This window comes from Lampetra fluviatilis, chromosome 1 (genome assembly GCF_964198595.1).
Source record: "Lampetra fluviatilis chromosome 1, kcLamFluv1.1, whole genome shotgun sequence".
NCBI lineage: Eukaryota > Metazoa > Chordata > Hyperoartia > Petromyzontiformes > Petromyzontidae > Lampetra > Lampetra fluviatilis.
In genome coordinates, this window is record NC_136275.1 from 38,985,664 (window position 1) to 39,005,395 (window position 19,732).

At 43.5% G+C, this 19,732-nt stretch overlaps 1 protein-coding gene across 6 annotated transcripts in view; it reads right to left on the reverse strand.

Moving 5' to 3' along the window:
* Positions 1-6,635: 6,635 nt before the first annotated feature.
* The window catches only part of LOC144935624 (uncharacterized), a 59,495-nt gene continuing 46,398 nt past the window's right edge, over positions 6,636-19,732 (reverse strand). For 5 of the 6 annotated variants that reach the window (XM_078862449.1, XM_078862447.1, XM_078862448.1 and 2 more), the window contains 7 exons: positions 17,350-17,516; positions 16,208-16,277; positions 14,373-15,065; positions 13,250-13,564; positions 12,632-12,750; positions 11,654-11,770; positions 6,636-9,700 (listed from right to left, as the gene is read on the reverse strand). In XM_078862449.1, coding sequence (XP_078718575.1) covers positions 9,290-9,700; positions 11,654-11,770; positions 12,632-12,750; positions 13,250-13,564; positions 14,373-15,065; positions 16,208-16,277; positions 17,350-17,516 — 1,892 coding nt within the window. In that variant the 3' untranslated portion in view covers positions 6,636-9,289. The remainder of the gene's footprint in view (positions 9,701-11,653; positions 11,771-12,631; positions 12,751-13,249; positions 13,565-14,372; positions 15,066-16,207; positions 16,278-17,349; positions 17,517-19,732) is intronic. The other variant, XM_078862453.1, reaches the window with a different exon arrangement.

Here is a 19,732-nt window from a genome sequence, read left to right on the forward strand (position 1 = left end):
ATTTCAATTACATATATAATAATATTAAGAATATAATTTAAATAAAAAGAATTATTATTGCAATTAAATTCTTATTATTAATTTTTTACCTACGTGACTTTAATAATTATTTTTTCAATTATATATAAATATATTAAGACTATAATTGAAATAATTATTATTATTTCAATTATATTCTTATTATTTATTTGTTACCTACGTGACTTTACCGAAAAACCTAAGAGTATAGAGATTTAGGACGTTTGCAAAAATAGTGGTGACATTATTTTCCTTGCAGGAGTGTATTTTTGTTCATTGAAAATGCGGCCACATAATTCGCGTGCAGGCCAACATCACGGACGGAATAAGATGATTCCCGCGTGGCACTAATTCATATACACACACTGCACGGCGCGTCAAGTACAGATGTCACACATCAGCACTAAGGCGGATTGCGTTTATCAAAGGAAGCACACTTAATAATTCTCGACTCGACTGGACATGTGTGAAAAAGAGCCGTGTAGCACATCGGATTCCTCCAGTATAAATCCATATTCTGATTTATTAAATAGATAAATTCCAATTATCAGCCATGGTGTGTTTGTGTCTTGTCACCTCTTTAATTTGTATTAAAACGCAGCTTTTGAATAGGGCGTGGAATGTATGAGTCATATATGACCAAGCTACAAACGTACCAGGCTCCTTTAAAGAAAAGATGATTGTTAAACGTCACCATTACAGTAATATAACAGAAGGCGAACATTAGAAACATGCTAAGGGTGTACTGCTATTCCTGTTGTCATTAATACTAACAACGCTAAATATTACACATCCGCTGGTGACCTCGCCTGATGCTGTGTTCGCAGTGCGCAGCTGTACTCAAATCGAACCACCAGGTGTCACTGAACCTCCATCACTTGATTTATTTAGAAGTTCGTGTGCGGACATTCGCCACACAAGATCTTAAGTCGCCAGGTGCCGCTCCAGACCTATAATTCTAAATTGAAAGCCAGTGCCGTATTAGAGACGGCTAACGGGTAGAGGATCCTTCATACGCTCCTGGAATCATGCACGCTGGACAAATTATATTTATATTATTTTATTATTTCCCTTCTACGTGACTTTACCGAAAGAGTATTAATTCTAGATTTGAAGCTTTCGTGGCTGCAAGGATTCATATTCTTAGGTTTTTTCGGTAAAGTCACGTAGGTAAAAATTTTAAATTAATAAAAGTAAAATAAAAATAAAAATCACGACGTTTCGGAGGCAACACAAGCTTCCGTCTTCAGGTGGAACCGTCACAGCACGATAGCTGTATCAAGATGCTTGTGTTGCCTCTGAAACGTCGTGATTTTTTATCTTATTTTACTTTTATTAATTTTAATTTTTTTACCTACGGGACTTTACCGAAAAAACCTAAGAATATGAATCCCTGCAGTCACGAAAGCTTTAAATAAAAAATTACCGAGTGTTCGGCACAAGTCCAACTGACACGGGATCATTAATTACTTATCGGGAATCACTCCTAATTCCGCACGACATCCGCATGTTGATCCCATGGCTCTTTGTTTGGGATCAATGTTTTCGAGCAGCGTTTATTTATAAGCAGGCAAACTCAAGGAGGGTTTTTTCAACTTTCAGTTTCATCAGCAGGGGCATGGCCTGCTAAATAAAAGCTGCTGCGTTGACTGGTGAAACTGAGCTTTTATTGTCACTCATAATCCACCAAGATAGTGCGTGGAATATTTACACACGCTTGCTGTACAGAGCTTAATTGGTCCAAATGTAAACATGGAGAGTTATTGCCAATAACACCTAGGCAACCGCACAGAAATAAAAGGCACGTTATTTTTCAAGACTGTATTGTCTCCTATACATGGTGTTTGATATTGGCCCGATGTCTTCTTGGTTCTTTCGGTAAAGTCACGTAGAATGGAAATAATAAAATAATAAAAATAAAACATAATAAAATAATTCTCACGACGTTTCGGCCACAACGCAAGCAGCCGTCCTCAGGTGAAGAAACAGGTCTGTCGGGGAAAGAACCAAGAAGATGAATCCCTGCAGTCACGAAAGCTTTAAATCGAAAAATTGGCCCTATGTATTCACTCAAATAATTCATGGGGCTCACAAAATATAAAGCCCAGGAATCAACACAGGGGATGACTCGGGAGTATTCAGATGGTGCAGGTTTGTTAACTGGAATCATGCAATGGTTGGCGGTCTTAGGCACTATGGCTAGACACTGGGTGGGGCCTTCAGATAAGGATGGAGGAGAGGACAATTACCGAGACAAATATTTGGAGTGGTCTCCACGAGTCCGGCGACCACGGGGTATACCTAAGAGCAGATGGTGGGGATGATGTCAGGCCACAATCCCTGCGTTTTACATAATGACGGGCGGAAAAGGCACAGACGAGCACGGGGAACATTTCCATTTGTATGTATGTTGAACTTCTTTCGCACCGTACGTAGCCAACTGTGCTAATCGGAGGTGTAGAGTCTGCAGGGCAGCAGCTGCAGGGTCTGTGGAGGGTAGAAAGCGCTGGAGAGGTGTGGGGCATTCAACGGCTTTGGCCACAGTAAAATCTTGATCTTGCTATTTATGTTCATAAATTACCTTAATACAAAAACAATCTTAAAGCATTATCAGTTGCAGCTTATAAGCTTTATTCAAATCTACGTTTTAAAACAAAAGTCTATTTCGCTCTGATCACATCGTAAAGGTGGATGTCAGCTTCCTTATTGTGTGCATTGAAAACTCATCTAGTTGACACGTATGATAACTTTATTTCAAATTGACAAAATTAATATTCTTGGTTCTTTCGGTAAAGTCACGGAGATATAAAATAAAATAAAAAATACTAAAATTAAATTAAAATTTAAATAATGAATAGAAAATAATAAAAGCAAAAAACCCACGACGTTTCGACACAAGCGGTCTTCATCATGCGGAGAGAAAAGAGAGAGGGGGGGTCAAGCCTCCAAATGCAACCACTTCGAAGGGCTTCCAGAGTGAGCAAAGCTGTGCGGTGTCAACAGCATGGGCGGGGCAGCCAGCGCAAATGTAGGAGCAAAGCACCACAAGTACATGGAGTACAAGAAAAGCGAATGCGTTAGACAATGGGGGAGGGAGGGGGCAGAGACAGGGGGGAGAGAGGGAGGGGAAGAGATAGGGGGAGAGAGGGGGGTACAAGTAGTGCTTTAGAGTTTAGACAATGGGGGGAGGGAGGGGGAAGAGACAGGGGGAGACGGGGGGGTAGAGATCGAGGTGGAGCTGAAAGGCGAGGGCGCAGTCCAAGTTTGTTAGACAATGGGGGGAAGAAGAGGGTAGAGATGGGGGGGAAGAGGAGGGGGAGAGATAGGGGGAGAGAGGGGGGTCGAGATGGTGGGGCATTGCACCTCGCTACTATTTACTTAAGAGGAAAGAAGGGAGTAACGAGATTTGTCGTTTGAGCCAAAAACCTTGGCACTAATACACACGGTAGCAGTGGCTGATACTTGAAAAACTAATTTGGTTTTTGGTTTGGCCACGCATTGACAATTGGGCACCCCATGGTGGCTTAGCACCTTTGATTTGGTCACTTTATCTTCGCTATGTATGTGACGACACCATGGACACCCTTACAAATGAGACGCTCCATCTCATACGATTTTTTTCCAGGTGAAATATTTTCAACGAATAAAATGTCACCTTCTTGGTTCTTTCGGTAAAGTCACATAGAAGGGAAATAATAAAATAATAAAAATACAACATAATAAAATACAATTCTCACGACGTTTCGGCCACAACGCAAGCAGCCGTCCTCAGGTGAAGAACAGGTCTATCGGAAAGACAGCGTCTGAAATTGTCGGAAAGACAGCGTCTGAAATTCAGACGCTGTCTTTCCGACAGCCCTGTTCTTCACCTGAGGACGGCTGCTTGCGTTGTGGCCGAAACGTCGTGAGAATTGTATTTTATCATGTTTTATTTTTATTATTATATTATTTCCCTTCTACGTGACTTTACCGAAAGAACCAAGAAGATGAATCCCTGCAGTCACGAAAGCTTTAAATTAAAATGTCACCGTTTGTTAGTCTTTGACCCGTCGCGAGAGCCACGGTTTTAAGTTGTCGTGTGAAAGTGGATGGACGCTTACGATCCGTGTGTGTGTGTGGTGCAGCATGGGTGCAGGCGGTGCAGGCGTTCATGATCTTGGCCATCCTGGCCTCCTTGGCCTCGCTAGCCATGTTCATGGTGGAGGTCTTGAAGATGAAATGCGGAAAGAAGTTCTGCATTCCTGGTCTACTGCAGTGCTCAGCTGGTAATGCGCACATTGACAGGAACACGGGATAGACAGGGTGGTCCAGATGTCTTGTGATCCCCAATGCGTTGACCGCTAACAGGTTTTTTTCCCAATTGAATATTCACTTTTGTTTTAAATAAACCTTACTTTAAAAAGTTTTAGAAAATTAAACTGGGGTCACAAGACATCTGGACCACCCTTGAACCGAGATGCGGTCCATGCACTATCAGTAGCAACATTAATAGTCTCTTGTACTTCTGGCGTATGGCTAGATTTGTGTGTAAAAAAAACGAAATGAAAGTTCAATATCAATGTTCGTGAGCCACACAAATGGGTGGTGGTTTTCGTCGACGCACTCTGTCTGGGTTTCCTATCAAAAGCTGGGGGCTGTCTTTGATCTTCCGCCTGTGAAGTGGGAAAGCGCGCAGGGTCTGGCTGAGGTCTGGCTTCGTTTCGTTGCGGCCCCAGGAAAAAAAATAAGATTTCCCTTTTCAACACCATGAATGCAATAGCAACAAAAAAAACCTCTCGAATTACATCCGCATGCGATTTTGACCATTTTTATATCCAGTGCATATATGAAAAAAACACTTGCAAATGCCCATAGGATATATGAAATCCTGACATGCATTTTGCGTTTCATCAATGTATCTTTCAGAAATGTAAAATGTTACCGTTTCCAAAAACATTACTGCGGCGTAAAATTCCAACCGGGTGTTCATCACGTTGGCTTGCTTCAGTTCACACTCCCGTCATGACAAATGCAGTTCATTTTCCACCCCTACCTCTGCCTCCCAGGCCTGTGTGCCCTCATCGGTGCATCCATCTTCACGGCCCGCTCGCACGCCCACCACTGGGCCAACGCCTGCCAGCAGAACTTCACGCTGGTGCACAGCGGCCACCCGTGCTTCAATGTCACCCTGTTCCACCCGGGCCACAACGGCACGCCATTCTTCCTGGCCTGGTCCACCGTGCCGCTGCTGATCATCAGCGGGCTGCTCTACACGTTCCTCGAGAAGAAGGAAAGTTTCCCCGTCATGGCCACCAAGTAGAAGAAGAAGGGAACGACGTTGGCACCGCACGCACCACCCAACAACAACAACTTTCATAATAAACGTTTTTGGGTTAGATCGCGTTATTTATAAATGTGTCGTAACCCTCCACCACCCGACACGGCCAATCGGCAAAAAAGTGTCGCGTTGACAAAAGACAAATAGTTCACTAATTTAGCCCACCGGTGTGTTGAAGCGTGAAACCACAACATTCACAGTTTTTTTTTTTGTGATTTCACGATTCAACACACCGGTGGGCTAAAGCAGTGAACTATTTGTCTTTTGTCAACGTGACACTTTTTTACTGATTGGCCGTGTCGGGTGGTGGAGGGTTATGACACATTTATAAATAACGCGATCTAACCCAAAAACGTTAATTATGAATAATATTGGTCGCGAAAGCCTGGTACGTGTTAAACAACGACGACGACGACGGCTCTGCGCGTGCCGCCCAAAAAACAAACAACAATCAAGGTGCGGGTAACACTAAAACCCGCAGGTCACGAGGCCAGGGCTCGTGCCAAAAACCCTCACGGTTGGACAAACGTCGTGCAATTTTAAAATTGTTTGCGAACTACTGAAGCCTATATAAAGCAGCTGAAATGTACGTTATTAATCAAATATTGGCGCAAAGGGAATAAAACAAAAACAGTGGCGCCGTGACCCGAGCCGAGCCATCGGCTATAATCATCACCGACGAGATTTACCGTTTCTCCGAGTTTATTGAGTTTCAGCTCCTGCCAAATTGTAAACCTGCAATTACAAATTAATCGGGCCTGAAGGTTAGGGCTGTGAATTCCGCATATCATTTGCCACAGGTTTAGACTACTCTAGATTTGAAGTTTTTGTGACTGCAAAGGTCCATCCTATTTGGTTTTTTCGGTAGTCACGTAGGTAAAAAAAAATTAATCACAATTTATTTTTTATTTTTTTACCTACGTGACTTTACCGAAAAAACCAAAGAGTATAGTTTAGAATAATGTTTACTTTTTTTTCAGTGCCGTTTCAAAGTAACGGGGCGGTGATGGCTATGCACACCTGTGATCCGGCACTGTGGAAGCAAGCGAGGCTTGGTGGATCAAACAAATAAAAATACGTTGCGAGACCCCCTTCCCACGAGCATCGAGGTGCAATGCTCCGGGCCATCTGCCAGCAGAATGCTGGACGGCAAAGTGTGGACCGATATCATCCGTCCCCCCTTCTGTATGGGATAGAGTGTTGCTCCCTCGCATGTGGTTTTTTTTTCCCGGGTCCTCTGGTTTCCTTCGACGTGTATAAACACCAATTGGCGGCTGAAAAATATCAATTGTTGGTGCCGGCTCACCCCCTGACAGCCTTCCAGCTTTGTGAGATGCAATTTGCATGAACGACGCTATATAAAAATGTAATAATTTAGATTGTTTTTCTAATGTTGCAGTACAACAGCCAATCCGAAACGTACTGAGTCATTTATATGGATGCACACTAACCAAGTTGAGTATTCTTAAAATTGTTTATATCCACTTTAAAAAAAACATTAACAGGAAAGGTGCACATACACGTTTCTTTTACACACGTTTCTACATCGAGTGGTGGAGGCAGTACATTTACCATGCAACTTCAAACCTCTGCTGCCCAATGCAGGAACTCTTCATGGGGAAACTGTACTATTAAGCACCAGTCCTCTACACCATCATACTGAACATGTACCTTCAAACACTTCACTCCATGGTGTACCACTAAGAAAGCATTTTTACTGCACGGGCATCTGCTCATGTGTGACCCCAACTCACGAGTCGCGACCCGATTTAAAAAATTGCTAAAAATCTTGAGGTAAATTTTTAACCAAAAATAACTTTATGAACGAAGACAATTGTTAAAAAGTACTAAAACACATTATTATATCCTATCTGTGAATACAAATACAGCAATATGTAAAGCACTGTCGTTTAAAGATTACTAAAACGATGTGGGTGGTGATTAGTTCCAAAAACAAGGGAGGGTCAAACGTTTAAGCCGATGTTTCAACTCAAGCCAAACCCAGGCCCCCTGCCCGCTTATTAAAACCAGTGGGAATATCGTGGATAGATATCGTCAAATTCTGTCCAAAAAAAAAGCCTCAATTAAAATGAATGTTACAAAATACCACACACAATGGCCGGTAATGCGAACGTGTTACAATCGGTTCGGGCACACGACTGCCGCTCAAGAACACAAGCACTGCATTCCGTCACCGAAGCCACAAGTTCTCCACCTCCAACACACAAGTCGAAGCCGCATCCAGGGGGGTTCACACACTGCCAGTCATATAAACGGGTGAGAGCTGCAATGTAGACGCGGATTTACACAAAATGCACCAGGCTGTGTTGTGTTAAATACGGCCAAGGTCCATGGGCACTGGCCGTGGCTACAAATGGCAGCGGGCAAATTGCAGTCGTTTCGACAGCAAAAGTGACACAACCACCCCCAGGCATGACTTAAGAGGGCGCTTGGGAGCCAAATGGTACATGGGATCAACTAAATTTGGACCATTTCGCGTGCTCGCTTTTGGTCACGCTGCATGTTAATGGCAAACATAAGCGGAAGACACTGCAAGTACAGTCCTTAGTTGTTAACCCTATGTCACCGAGAACAATTACCACACAAACGTTGCCAAGAAAGCTTCATCTTCAAGTATTACCACTAAAATAATAGTTTGCTATGTTGTATAATACACAGTATAAGTTTACACACCAGTTTTAAGCAACATAAGATTTGAGTGCAGACACTGACTGGGTGAGGTTTGGCACCAATTGCTCAAGACTTTGGGAACTAAGAAAATTAACGGCTTCTCTTTTGCAGCTCGCACACACAGACGTAACAAAGTGTGCCATTTCCTACTTCCACTCTACACAGAAGAAATGGGGTTACTAAAATATACTTTCAAGTGTTACATTACTGTTACGGTGATGGTTTACCTAAAATTCAATTATGCTTACGTTATCAAACTTAACCTACCTTCGGCATGTATGTAACATCTTTTTGTGTTCGATCGTTGTAATGTCTATCCCTATATTAAAAACATCTCATTTTTCAACGACCTCAAAATGATGGCCTCCGCTCACCATATCTCACGGGGGTTCCCCGCATTCGAGGCATCGCCGACGCCAACAAAATACAGCTGCTTGGGTGGCACTTGTGGCCGATGCTAGTGCTACTGTAGAGTTAACAAGCTCCTCCTTCACACGTTATCTCAACACCTTTTGACCTTTGTGGAATGAAATTAACTCTTTGAAAACGGGTACTCAAGTAGTGAAATTCTAACAGCAAAAAAGATAAGAAGTGTTGCCGTGAAAATACAAAAAAAACGCAAGACCTCCTGGTTGAACACACCAGCACTCCATACCACTTCATTGAGAGCAACACCTCGATAGCAGAAATGTCCACATCATCACCTTAAATGTTCACAAAGTGGAACAAACAGAATTGAACATACCGTTTTCAAAATAAAACATTTATTACCGTAAAGTCTACATAAGCTACTGCTTTTTGTTTTAATTTAAAACAGATTAAATAATGGCCTTAGTCATAAAAATGCAGTGTCATGTCATATATAAAAACAAGTACAGATGAATGTAAATTACTTAGAAAATAAAATATACAAACACTAGTATGCTACACTTATCGATTCACAGCAGACACTTATCAGCGATTTGCTATGCAAATAAAGAAGGTTAAGCAGTGTTACTGCTCGTTCTAATGTTTTTTTTTCAACTCGGGGTACAAAATAGTCGCATTACAAACTGGCAGTTTCAAAATAGCATATTTCGTGAAACAAATGTACATAAGTTATTTTGAGATGGAGGGCTTTATTTTCCCAGAACACTAAGAATAGCTTCAGGGGTATCAACTTCAAGTCAGTTACTTGGATGTAAAAATAACACTTTACAAGTTCAGCTGAGCGCAACACTTTGGGCCACAAGGTGCCAACACACAACACCCTCCAGAAAACGATCAAGGGGTCTTGAAGTCAGTGCACTGTGGTTCACAGAACGGTCCGTATCTGCCATAGACGTCCTTGGCCCTGACGGCGAAGTAGTACTTGCTGCGGCAAACGAACTGCGTGAGGGTGCACGCCATGGGAAGCGGCAGGGCCTTCACCTCCCCAATTTTCTTCCACTGAGAGGGCATGGGGCTGTTGGGGTCCTCGTGGTAGGCAAACAGGTGGTAGCTCTCGACGGGCGCACACTTGGGGTTCTCCTCCGCCACGTTCCACTGCAGCACGATGGCGTTCTGGTTGTCGGAACGGCCCAGCTTCAACACGGGCCTCTGGGGAGGCAGTTTGGCAGCGGCTTCGGTGGGCAGGCCTGGGGGAGGAGGGGGGGTCCCAGGCAACGGCGCTGGGTAGCTCTGACGCACCGGGGCCTGCAGAAGAGACGCGACGATTACAGACACAACTCTTGAATGTCAATGCACTCGCATAGTGCGCAATGGCTTCGACAACACTGCCTTTTGTGAAGTGTTAAGATGGATTTTATATATTGCACTTTATTTTATAAATTGGTTTCAGATTTTAAAGTCCTGGATTTTTATAAGAACAATTTCGGTTTTTCCCATCCACATTTAGAAACATACATTTTGATTATTTACATTATTTGGCTTCTATAAATTTCCACATGATGAGCCACTGCTTTGGGCTATCATTTGTGGCCAGGTTGCTTCTGAAAAAGAAAAGCTCAGTGGGCTTTACCTGGTAAAATAGAAATAGTCAAGTAAATGATACTTTGCACTCCTATCGTGTTTTTGTATTGTTTGTTGTTGTAACTTTCTGTCCCAATCCTACCGGACATGTGTGAAAAAGCACTTTATAGCTCATCGGATTCTTCCAGTACAAATAAAAATTCCGATTTTGGATATATTCTTCACTGCACAGTGAAGTATTTACAAAAACAGACTAAGATAATGTGCTTCATGTGCTCATGTAAAATGTCTTGGTACTAGCAATAGTGACGTGACGCCACGCAGCTTTACTTACGATGGGAAAAGCGTCGACGTGACGGCATGCGAGCGACTTCCCTTCCGGTTTTTGGATTAATCCGAAACAACAAATATTCGGATCATCCAACATTTCATAACCGAGCTCTGAATTTCGATTATTTTAAGACGAATCAAAAATTCGGGTGGACATCCATGCACTATGATTTACTCCGGTCCAATTTATGACAATCCACATTTACGAGTTTACATCATGCCACCATTGATCGATTTACGAAGCAGACACTTGGTTTACGACGCAGACACTTGATTTACGACGCATCTTCTGACATGACTCCAAACAAATCTTAACAGTGGGTTCGTTTTCCGATGTGACCTGGCATGGGAGCTTTTATTATTCTCAAGTATATTTGTGGATTTTCACCGATTAAACCCTGTTAAATATGGCTGATAAAAGGAAAAAGGCATCAGCAATTTTCTACTGTCTATAGGAAAAAATAAGGGTCCAATTTATGACAGTCCGATTTACGACTACAAGGTTCCCAGGAACATATTGTATCGTAAAAGCGGGGACTGCCTTAATATAATTTTACCCAATTTAAGAACATGCAATATTCATGGCTCTCACACAGATATAGAACATCATTTATTAACTCACTTTTGCAGTTAACATCTTTAGACCACATTAACCTGTTCTGAATTTCATTTGAACACTGTGCAGTGAAGAATTAAAAAAAATATAAATATATAAAACACATGTGATGTTGCAATTTTGTTTGCACAATCGAGGTCTCTGCGGGAGAACAGAGCACATCACAGGTGCTTTAAACCCCTGCACCCCAACGACGACGACGCTTGCAAGATTAAACGAATCGGACCCGTCTCTCTTGTGAGAAGCCATAAAAACGAAAAAAGAAACAGAATTCCACCCGAGATGTGAACACTCATCCATTGACGCAACGGGAATATAACGTGGCATTTGTAGACATTTTATCAATGCAAATGTTCTCGTATCTCTGGAGAATGGCTAATAAAATAAAGACAGCATGACAATCTGAACAACAGGCATCTGTGAAGGATGTTGTGGTATAGGGCAGAGGTGTGGACTCGAGTCATGTGACTTGGACTCGAGTCAGACTCGAGTCATGAATTTGATGACTTGCGACTCGACTTGGACTTGCATAACAATGACTTTGTCCCACCTATGAGATGTGGACTCGAGTCATGTGACTTGGACTCGAGTCAGACTCGAGTCATGAATTTGATGACTTGCGACTCGACTTGGACTTGCATAACAATGACTTTGTCCCACCTCTGGTATAGGGCAAGGAAATTAATATTTGCTTCGTATATTGTGTGTGTGTAGTGGGTGTCGCAGTATACCGTTATGTAGCTGTTTTGATACGGAGACTGAGTGTGGGTAGACGGAGGGGCAGACACTCGCACCATATTCTGGGCCACTCGTCCGTTCAATCCGTTAACCATCTGCGTTGAAAGACCCTGAGAAAGAGATCATCGTCAACACTTTACCATTCAAATCCAAATCATTCTAGATTTGAAGTTTTCGTGACTGCAAGGATTCATACTCTTTGGTTTTTTCGGTAAAGTCACGTAGGTAAAAAATTAAAATAAATTAAATCACGACGTTTCGGGCGCAACACAAGCATCCTTCTTCAGGTGGGGACAACGTAGCGAAAGCACAAACGCTTAAGTGTGTCACACTTAGCGAAAGCACAAACCGCTTAAGTGTGTCACACTTAGCGAAAGCACACCACTTAAGTGTGACACTTAAGAGATGTGCTTTCGCTAAGTTGGGACAATGTCTGAAATATATATTCCAATCGAGTAATTTGGCAAGTATTTAGCAACTGAAAACCTTGCAGGACCCTCCTGAAAACAAGTCATGAGACTCGGTGTAGCGAAACTATGTTCATTTAAACAGGTAAGTCCCACTGAGCTGTATAGCTCTTTTTAAGAAGCGACATGGCCACAAATGATAGCTCAATGAAGTGGAAGCTCATCTGAAAATCTATAGGAGCCAAATATTCTAAACACAAGTTGATTCTAAATGTCGACGGATAAACCGGAGGACCCGGGAGAAAATTCCACGCGACCACAGGGAGAGAGAAATGCAAACTCCAAATATACAGGCATCACACGACTGGAATCGAACCCACAACCTCCTGTATACCGGGCGAGGTAGTTAACATCTCGCCACCGTGGTGCCCCAGGCTTTCCTGGGTAAATTCGTGTAATAGTAACAATTAGCATCTTTAAGTTACAATAACATTGTCTGTCATGACACACGGAGGATTTTATTTTTTTACGAATGCTTGTGAGCGAGACTGAAGACCAACTTACTGAAGGCACCACCAGCCGCTGCTGCTGCGTGTAATGAGGCTGGCCGTTGACTGGCATCGCCCCCACCGAGGAGTAAACGGGCACGGAGCTCATGCCCATTTGATTGGAAAAGTTCACGGCTGAGGAAACACCCAACAAAAACACACAGTTATAGCCACACTCGTAGCGTACACCTTGCTGTTCTCGTGAGCCCATCCCAGTAAGAGCAGCCTCTACCCCCTGTTGGCAAGATGTCACAAAATGTACCAACTCGGTTTGGATATCCATATGTACACATACACCAATATTTTTTGTCAATCCACTGCTGGATGAGGGCATCCCCGTCGCGTGGGGGGTTATTTACTGCACTTCACCCACGGTGGTCAATGACGGCTAGTTTAGGCGGGGTGCAGACGTTGTAACAGTACAGTACAATGGATTATCGCTGCGCAGCCTCCTCTTGACAAGGTAGCCCCGCAGCAACCCATAACACCTATTTTATGCACGGTGGCCGCCAATGCCAAGCACTATCCAAGCCTCATCATGCTTACACTTCCGAGATCTGACTAGATCAGGCACACTTCGGTCGATTTGGTCACAAGCGGGATCATTCTACTCACGTTCAAACACGCAACTCACCTGCAAGAGCGACATTTGGAGGAATCTGCTGCATAGGGATGTGGATGAGCTGCTGCTGCTGCGTGGGGGGTGGCCCCTGATGAATCATCTGGCCAGACATAGGCCCCATGTGTGTCCCCGCTGGCCCAAGAGACATGTGCCCATTGCCCCCTTGCTGGTGGTGGTACGGTGGTGGAGGACCCATTGACCCGTAGGTATCCACGTGGCTGTTGACAACCCTCTGCAGTGGTGGGGGTGGTCGCAGATGCTGCTGCTGCTGTTGCTGCTGCTGTTGGCGATGAGGCAGGGGCTGTCGGCCGTGCACTACTATGTTGCCTGCAAAAGATTAACAACGGCCGTTAAAAGGACTGCTTAAAAGATTGGGTGGCACGTACAAGCCACTTTATTCACAATACATAGAACCTACTGAACAATGTCGAGACGCCCCATGCCAAACGCCTGGCTGCATTCAGGATCAACGTGACAGTCTCAATCATGCAGCAGCCTCTACAACCCAATCATGGCTCTTCCCATCGATTCTCGGCACACGGCGACACCCTTCCTCCTGTGGCTGGTACCAATAATCCAGATGCCAAATGTCGATTTGTTTGGGGGCCAGGCACGTGTGTGCTGCCATCTCGTGGCAAAGATTGGATTTAAAAAAATATTTTTACCAACAATCCAACTGGGCCACCCCACCTTCACCCATATCATTAATGGGGCGTGGAGGTGGATGGAAGGGCGCCACGGTGGCGAGATGTTCACTACCTCGCCTGGTAGACAGGAGGTCGTAGGTTCGATCCTGACTCTGACACCTGCTGTATATTTGGAGTTTGCATGTTCTCTCCGTGGTCGTGTGTATTTTTCCCCGGGTCCTCCGGTTTTTCCCTCCACATTTAGAATCAACATGCATTTAGAGTATTTGGATGCCATACATTTCCATATGATAAGCAATTTGGTTGACCTATCGTTTGTGGCCAGGTCGCATTTTAAAAATAGATATACAGCTCAGTAGGCCTAACCTGGTTAAATAAAAAGTCGCTTTAGTTTAATTTCAAAACAGAGGGCTGGATGCAGTACGACATGCAGTTGTAAAAAAAACACATTGGCAACGAAAGGGTTAAACAAGCGGGACACAACTCACCGTCAACAACCTGCTGACTCATGGACACTGGCACACAGATGGAGGTGTGAGAAACAGCTCCTAGGGGCGCCTTTCCGGCGCCGTGCTGCTGCTGCTGCTGGTGAGCCGCTGCCGGCTGCGAGTGCACCTGCCCCACCACCACCCTGTCGTGGTTCGCCTGGCTCAAGGGGGCCCGCGACAGGCCCATGCCATGTTGCGTGGCTGGAGAGATGCGCGACGGCGCGTGCTGGGATTGATGTTGCGAAGGATGCTGCTGCTGCTGCTGCTGATGATGTTGCTGCTGAGCTTGCTGGAGCTGTGACAACTGCTGCTGATGTTGCGGTGGCTGGTGTTGACGGTGCTGCTGTGACTGTACTTGTGAAGTTCGAATTTGTTGTTGCTGAGTAGGTACAATTTGTTGACCTTGCCCAACCCTTCCTTGGTTCTGTTGACCTTGCGTGCCTCTGAGCTGCTGTGGTGAAGCATGTTGCTGCAGCTGTTGCTGCTGTTGCTGCTGTTGCTGCATCTGCTGCTGTTGCTGCATCTGCTGCTGTTGCTGGACCTGGGTGTTCCTTGAAGATGGTGGTGCCATATTTTTGGGCTGGGCTGAGCCACTAGAGGGTCCTCCCGGCAGGTGGCGCTGTTGGCTCGCCGTACTGGATAAACCAGGTTGGCTTCTGTTAACCGTCCTCATGCCTCGTTCCATGCCAGTTACTACATAAAAACATCACAACAAACAACAACGGTTACTACTTAACTGCACAAATAAAATAAATAAATAAATTGCTCGATTTCAATCACTTGAGAATAATCACACGTGACCAAAATCAGACTTTTTTACATTTCAACAGACCATTCAAACGGTTCATCTTCTTGACGCCATGATTTTTTTCATAGCGTTGCCATCGGGCAACGCTGTGATTCTACGGTCGCATTTGACGACGAAACCACGGGAGTAAATGCTCATAAATAAAAACTGTCCCCGAGACCGTCCACGGAGAGTCAAGACCATACCACACATCAACACATGTGAACTTCTTTACTTCATGGTACCTTCTCCTTTGCCAGTACCAAAATATAAGAATAGGTTTTTCCCCTTTTTTCTGACAACAAAACTGAACATTTTTACAAGGAATCATGTCTGCATTAACCACAATACTTGTGGTCATTTTTTTGTTTGCATGACGCTCTTCCTTTGATGAAGTCAACCGAACGACAAAACACAGATAGGAGCTTCGCAATCAACGTATCCTTCCAAATTCGGTGGGCTCAGCCCCATTCATGGGTCACAGCTTCAAATCCAAGAGGTTATCACTTTTGACATGGCTGATACTCAGTTGTATGTTTCAACAATATTAAATATGGGAAAAAAAAGATATAAAAATAACCATTTCACAATCAAAATGGGTTTAATAAGACGCAATATCTTTAAAACCGAGACCACCCAATATGTGGTGGAGAGAAGCAGTAACCTCGACTGGGCAATTGACAAACGACAGTTGTTATTTTGTTTCCATGGCTACAATAAGCCCCCCTCCCCGTATATTAATTTATTAATGAACCTGTGATGACTTCCTCGTGGTTGGGACTCAGTTTAAGGAATGCTACGCTTCAGCAAACCACCGTGAACTCATATTACATAAAACGAACACTTATTTACCCGAACTTGTTATTCATTGTGGAAAGTCAATGATGTAGTGACAAATTAATGGGATACTAACCAATTAAATACTGCCTCCCTTAAATTACTTCCAAGCTCAAAACTTCCACAATACAAGAACTCCATGGTTAACGTCCAATGACTAACAACACGTCCTGGGCGACGGTTAGTACCAGAATGCTCTTGTCAAACTTACTTAGAATATCATCGTCCTCTTCTGTGAGATCAATGACAGCGTCTGACGTCGCAGAGTTTCTCCGTAAGGCCTAAAGGAGACAAAAACACAACATCAACACGAAGGTCACAATATTACTAAAAGTGTACACTGAAATTCATATCCTTTGGGTTTTTCGGTAAAGTCACGTAGATATTTTCTTTGAACCTATCTACGTTCAAAGAAAATATCTACGTGACTTTACCGAAAGACCCAAAGAATATGAATTCCTGCAGCCACGAAAAAGCTTTAAGTCAAGATTTGTACACTGAAAAACAAAAGCGATAGTATGTATTAAATTCTTTAGCACGATACGTAGCTAACCATGCTAAGCCGGTTAAATCATCAACTATTTCTTCCACTCTCTTACTTTTACTTACGCCGTCTGCGGAAACGACAATCGTTGTTCTCATGAAGGGGTACAGTTACCGGTCTGATGGCTCAACGGCAGAGCAAGCGGCTCACAAGTGGAAGATGCAAGTTCAAATCATGGTTGGGGGTTGACTTCAGGGTCGATAAAATAAGTTCCATCTTGTGGAGTGGCTATCCTATGATGCGACTTCACCCCTGCCATCGGAATGTGGAATTTCCACCAATGGCCCAGGGCTGTGACCAGGAGATGAGTGCAACCTGACTGCTAATTTCAAACTCCACTTTTTTTTACTAAACTAACCCTTTCATTGTCAACGTGGTTTTTTTCCAACTGTATGTCATCCTACAGCCAAGCCCACTGTTTTGACATTAAACAAAAGCTACTATTTCTATTTTACCAGGTAAGGCCCACTGAGCTATAGAGCTCTTTTTCAGAAGCGACCTGGCAACAAAATGATAGCTCAACCAAGTCACTTATATCATGTGCAAATTTATAGCAACCAAATACTCGAGACGCATGTTTCTAAATGTTGAGGGGAACACCGGAGGACCCAGAGAAAAATCCATGCGACCACAAATATACATGCATCAGGGTCAGGTTCATACCCACAACCTCCTGTACACCAGGCGAGGAAAGTTAACATCTTGCCACCGTGGCGCCCGTTTTAGCAGGAAACCACTCCAACATGAAAGCTACATGGACTTCCAATGACCTTGAGCGCGTAAGCTTTGATTCATAGAGACGCACTCACCTGGCTGGAGGTCCCAGCTGTGCCGCTGCTTGGAGGACTCCTCGACGAAGCTTGCTGCTGCTGCTGCTGTTGTTGACTCAGCACAATCTGGGAAGAAAGCCCCTGGCCGGATGCCGAATGCCCGGGCAGTCTGCTTGCGCTGCTACTACCGGTCCCCACCGGCACAGCTGCGCAAATACAACCAACGTTTGATTAGCACGGTTGGCTAGGTACGGTGCAAAAGAAGTTCAACATACATACACTGCTGCCACACCATGCTACACAAGTGGTTAGCAAGACACTGCGTGAATAGCATACACCTTTAATCTGTTCATAATAAAGGTTTTCGGGTTAGATCGCGTTATTATAAATGTGTCGCAAACCCTCCACAACCCGACACGACCAATCAGTAAAAAATGTGTCACGTTAACAAAACACCAATTAGTTACTTCTTCAGCCCACCGGCGTGTTTGAAGAGTGAATCCACAACATTTAGAATTTGAGTAGTACGACGTTTCTCTGGTAATTGCATCCAGCATCTTTGGGCGATTTGCCAGAACAGTGAAGCCATCCACGTGCTTCCGGTCTTAAATAGAGCAGGATGACGTCATCATTGTTGAACCCCATCAGGTTTCGAGATCAGAGGCGGAGGTGGGGGGTATTGCAATTATGTAATAGATCAGTAATCAGTCATTTAGCATGTGACTCCTCTAAGGAATTGCAATGTATTGTGTATTACTTAATACGCTTCCAGGCTGCGCCGAGTCTGTAACTACCACAACGGTTGAAATTAATTGTATTTTTCTCAATTTCGATTGATTCTCTAATTAGTCTTGGCCAGTAATAATTAGTTATGCATAACACTTTAACGTTATCAAAATCAATGTCCTTGCATTACAGATGGGATGTAACATTAGACTAAAAGAACACCAAAGGATAACGTTGAAGTGTTATGCAAAACTAATGACTGGCCATGACTAATTCGAGAATCAATTGAAATTTAGAAAAAAATAATTTCAACCACTGTGATAGCTACAGACTCGGCGCAGCCTGGAAGCGTATCAAGTAATACACAATACATATTGCAATTCCTTATAGAAGAGTCACATGCTAAGTGGCTGATAACTGATCTATTACATAATTGCAATACCCCCCTCCTTACCTCTGCCTCTGATCTCTAAACCTGATGGAGTTGATCAATGATGACGTCATCCTGCACGATTTAAGACCGGAAGCAGGTGGATGGCTTCACAATTCTGGCAAATCGCCCGAAGATGCTGGATGTAATTACCAGCAAAACGTCGTACTACTCAAATTCTAAATGTTGTGGATTCACTCTTCAAACACACCGGTGGGCTGAAGAAGTAACTAATTGCCATTTTGTTAACGTGACACATTTTTTACTGATTGGCCGTGTTGGGTGGTGGAGGGTTGCGACACATTTATAATAACGTGATCGAACCCAAAAACCTTTATTATGAATAATACTGGTCGCGAAAGCCTACGTGTTAAACGGACCTTTAATCTGCTGTTATTAATCCATACGAAATAAGCCTGGTCTGTGTAGTCATATTCCACTGCAGGGATATGTTTATGTAAAAGATCATAGATAATCAAGGTAACCTGAAATTAACATAAACATGCACATTTACAAATTTGTGCATATAAAACGTATTACAAGTACTGTAATATGAAAGTTTATGTGAACACAAAAAAAGTTAATTTTTTTTATTCGAGCAAATGACTAAAGCAGAATGTAAGGAAGTCTGGATGATATTCAATGTTTTCAATAAGCACTCTCGCTTGATCTATAGCAGTGGTTCTTAACCTGGGATGCACTCACCCGCTGGGGGTGCGAGATGCCCTTTCTGGGAGTGTGAGCCATAGATTATTTTTTTAAGGTAAATCATCCAAAACACAAATTAAGCACGGGCACGCAGGTACAACTACTTTGTTTCATCAAACCCGATGTATTTATTCATATTATACATTTTTTACGATTGAGAGCCAAAGGGATGCAGGCTGCAGAAAAGGTTAAGAACCACTGATCTCTAGCAACCTCAATCCTACCAACTCTTTAGTGAAATGCGAACCAAAACACTAGTTGTGACAAAACACATTCCACTTCTCTCTCTCAATACAGGCAATACAAAGCGATTCATATTCAGGAAAGAAAAAAAACATTTCTTTAACGCAGCTCTAAGGTGTTTTTGCCGGGGGTGGCATTTAGGGAAGTTTACCGAACCTTACTTTTCAAATTAAATATCATAAGTAATATATTAACTCATGTCCGAAACCGAAAGGTCATTATTGTCTGGCTCAACCCGTATTTGCATCACAGCCCCGCAGACCACCTAGAGGACCGTCGCGAATCATCTGGTGGTGCGAGAACCACTGCACTACA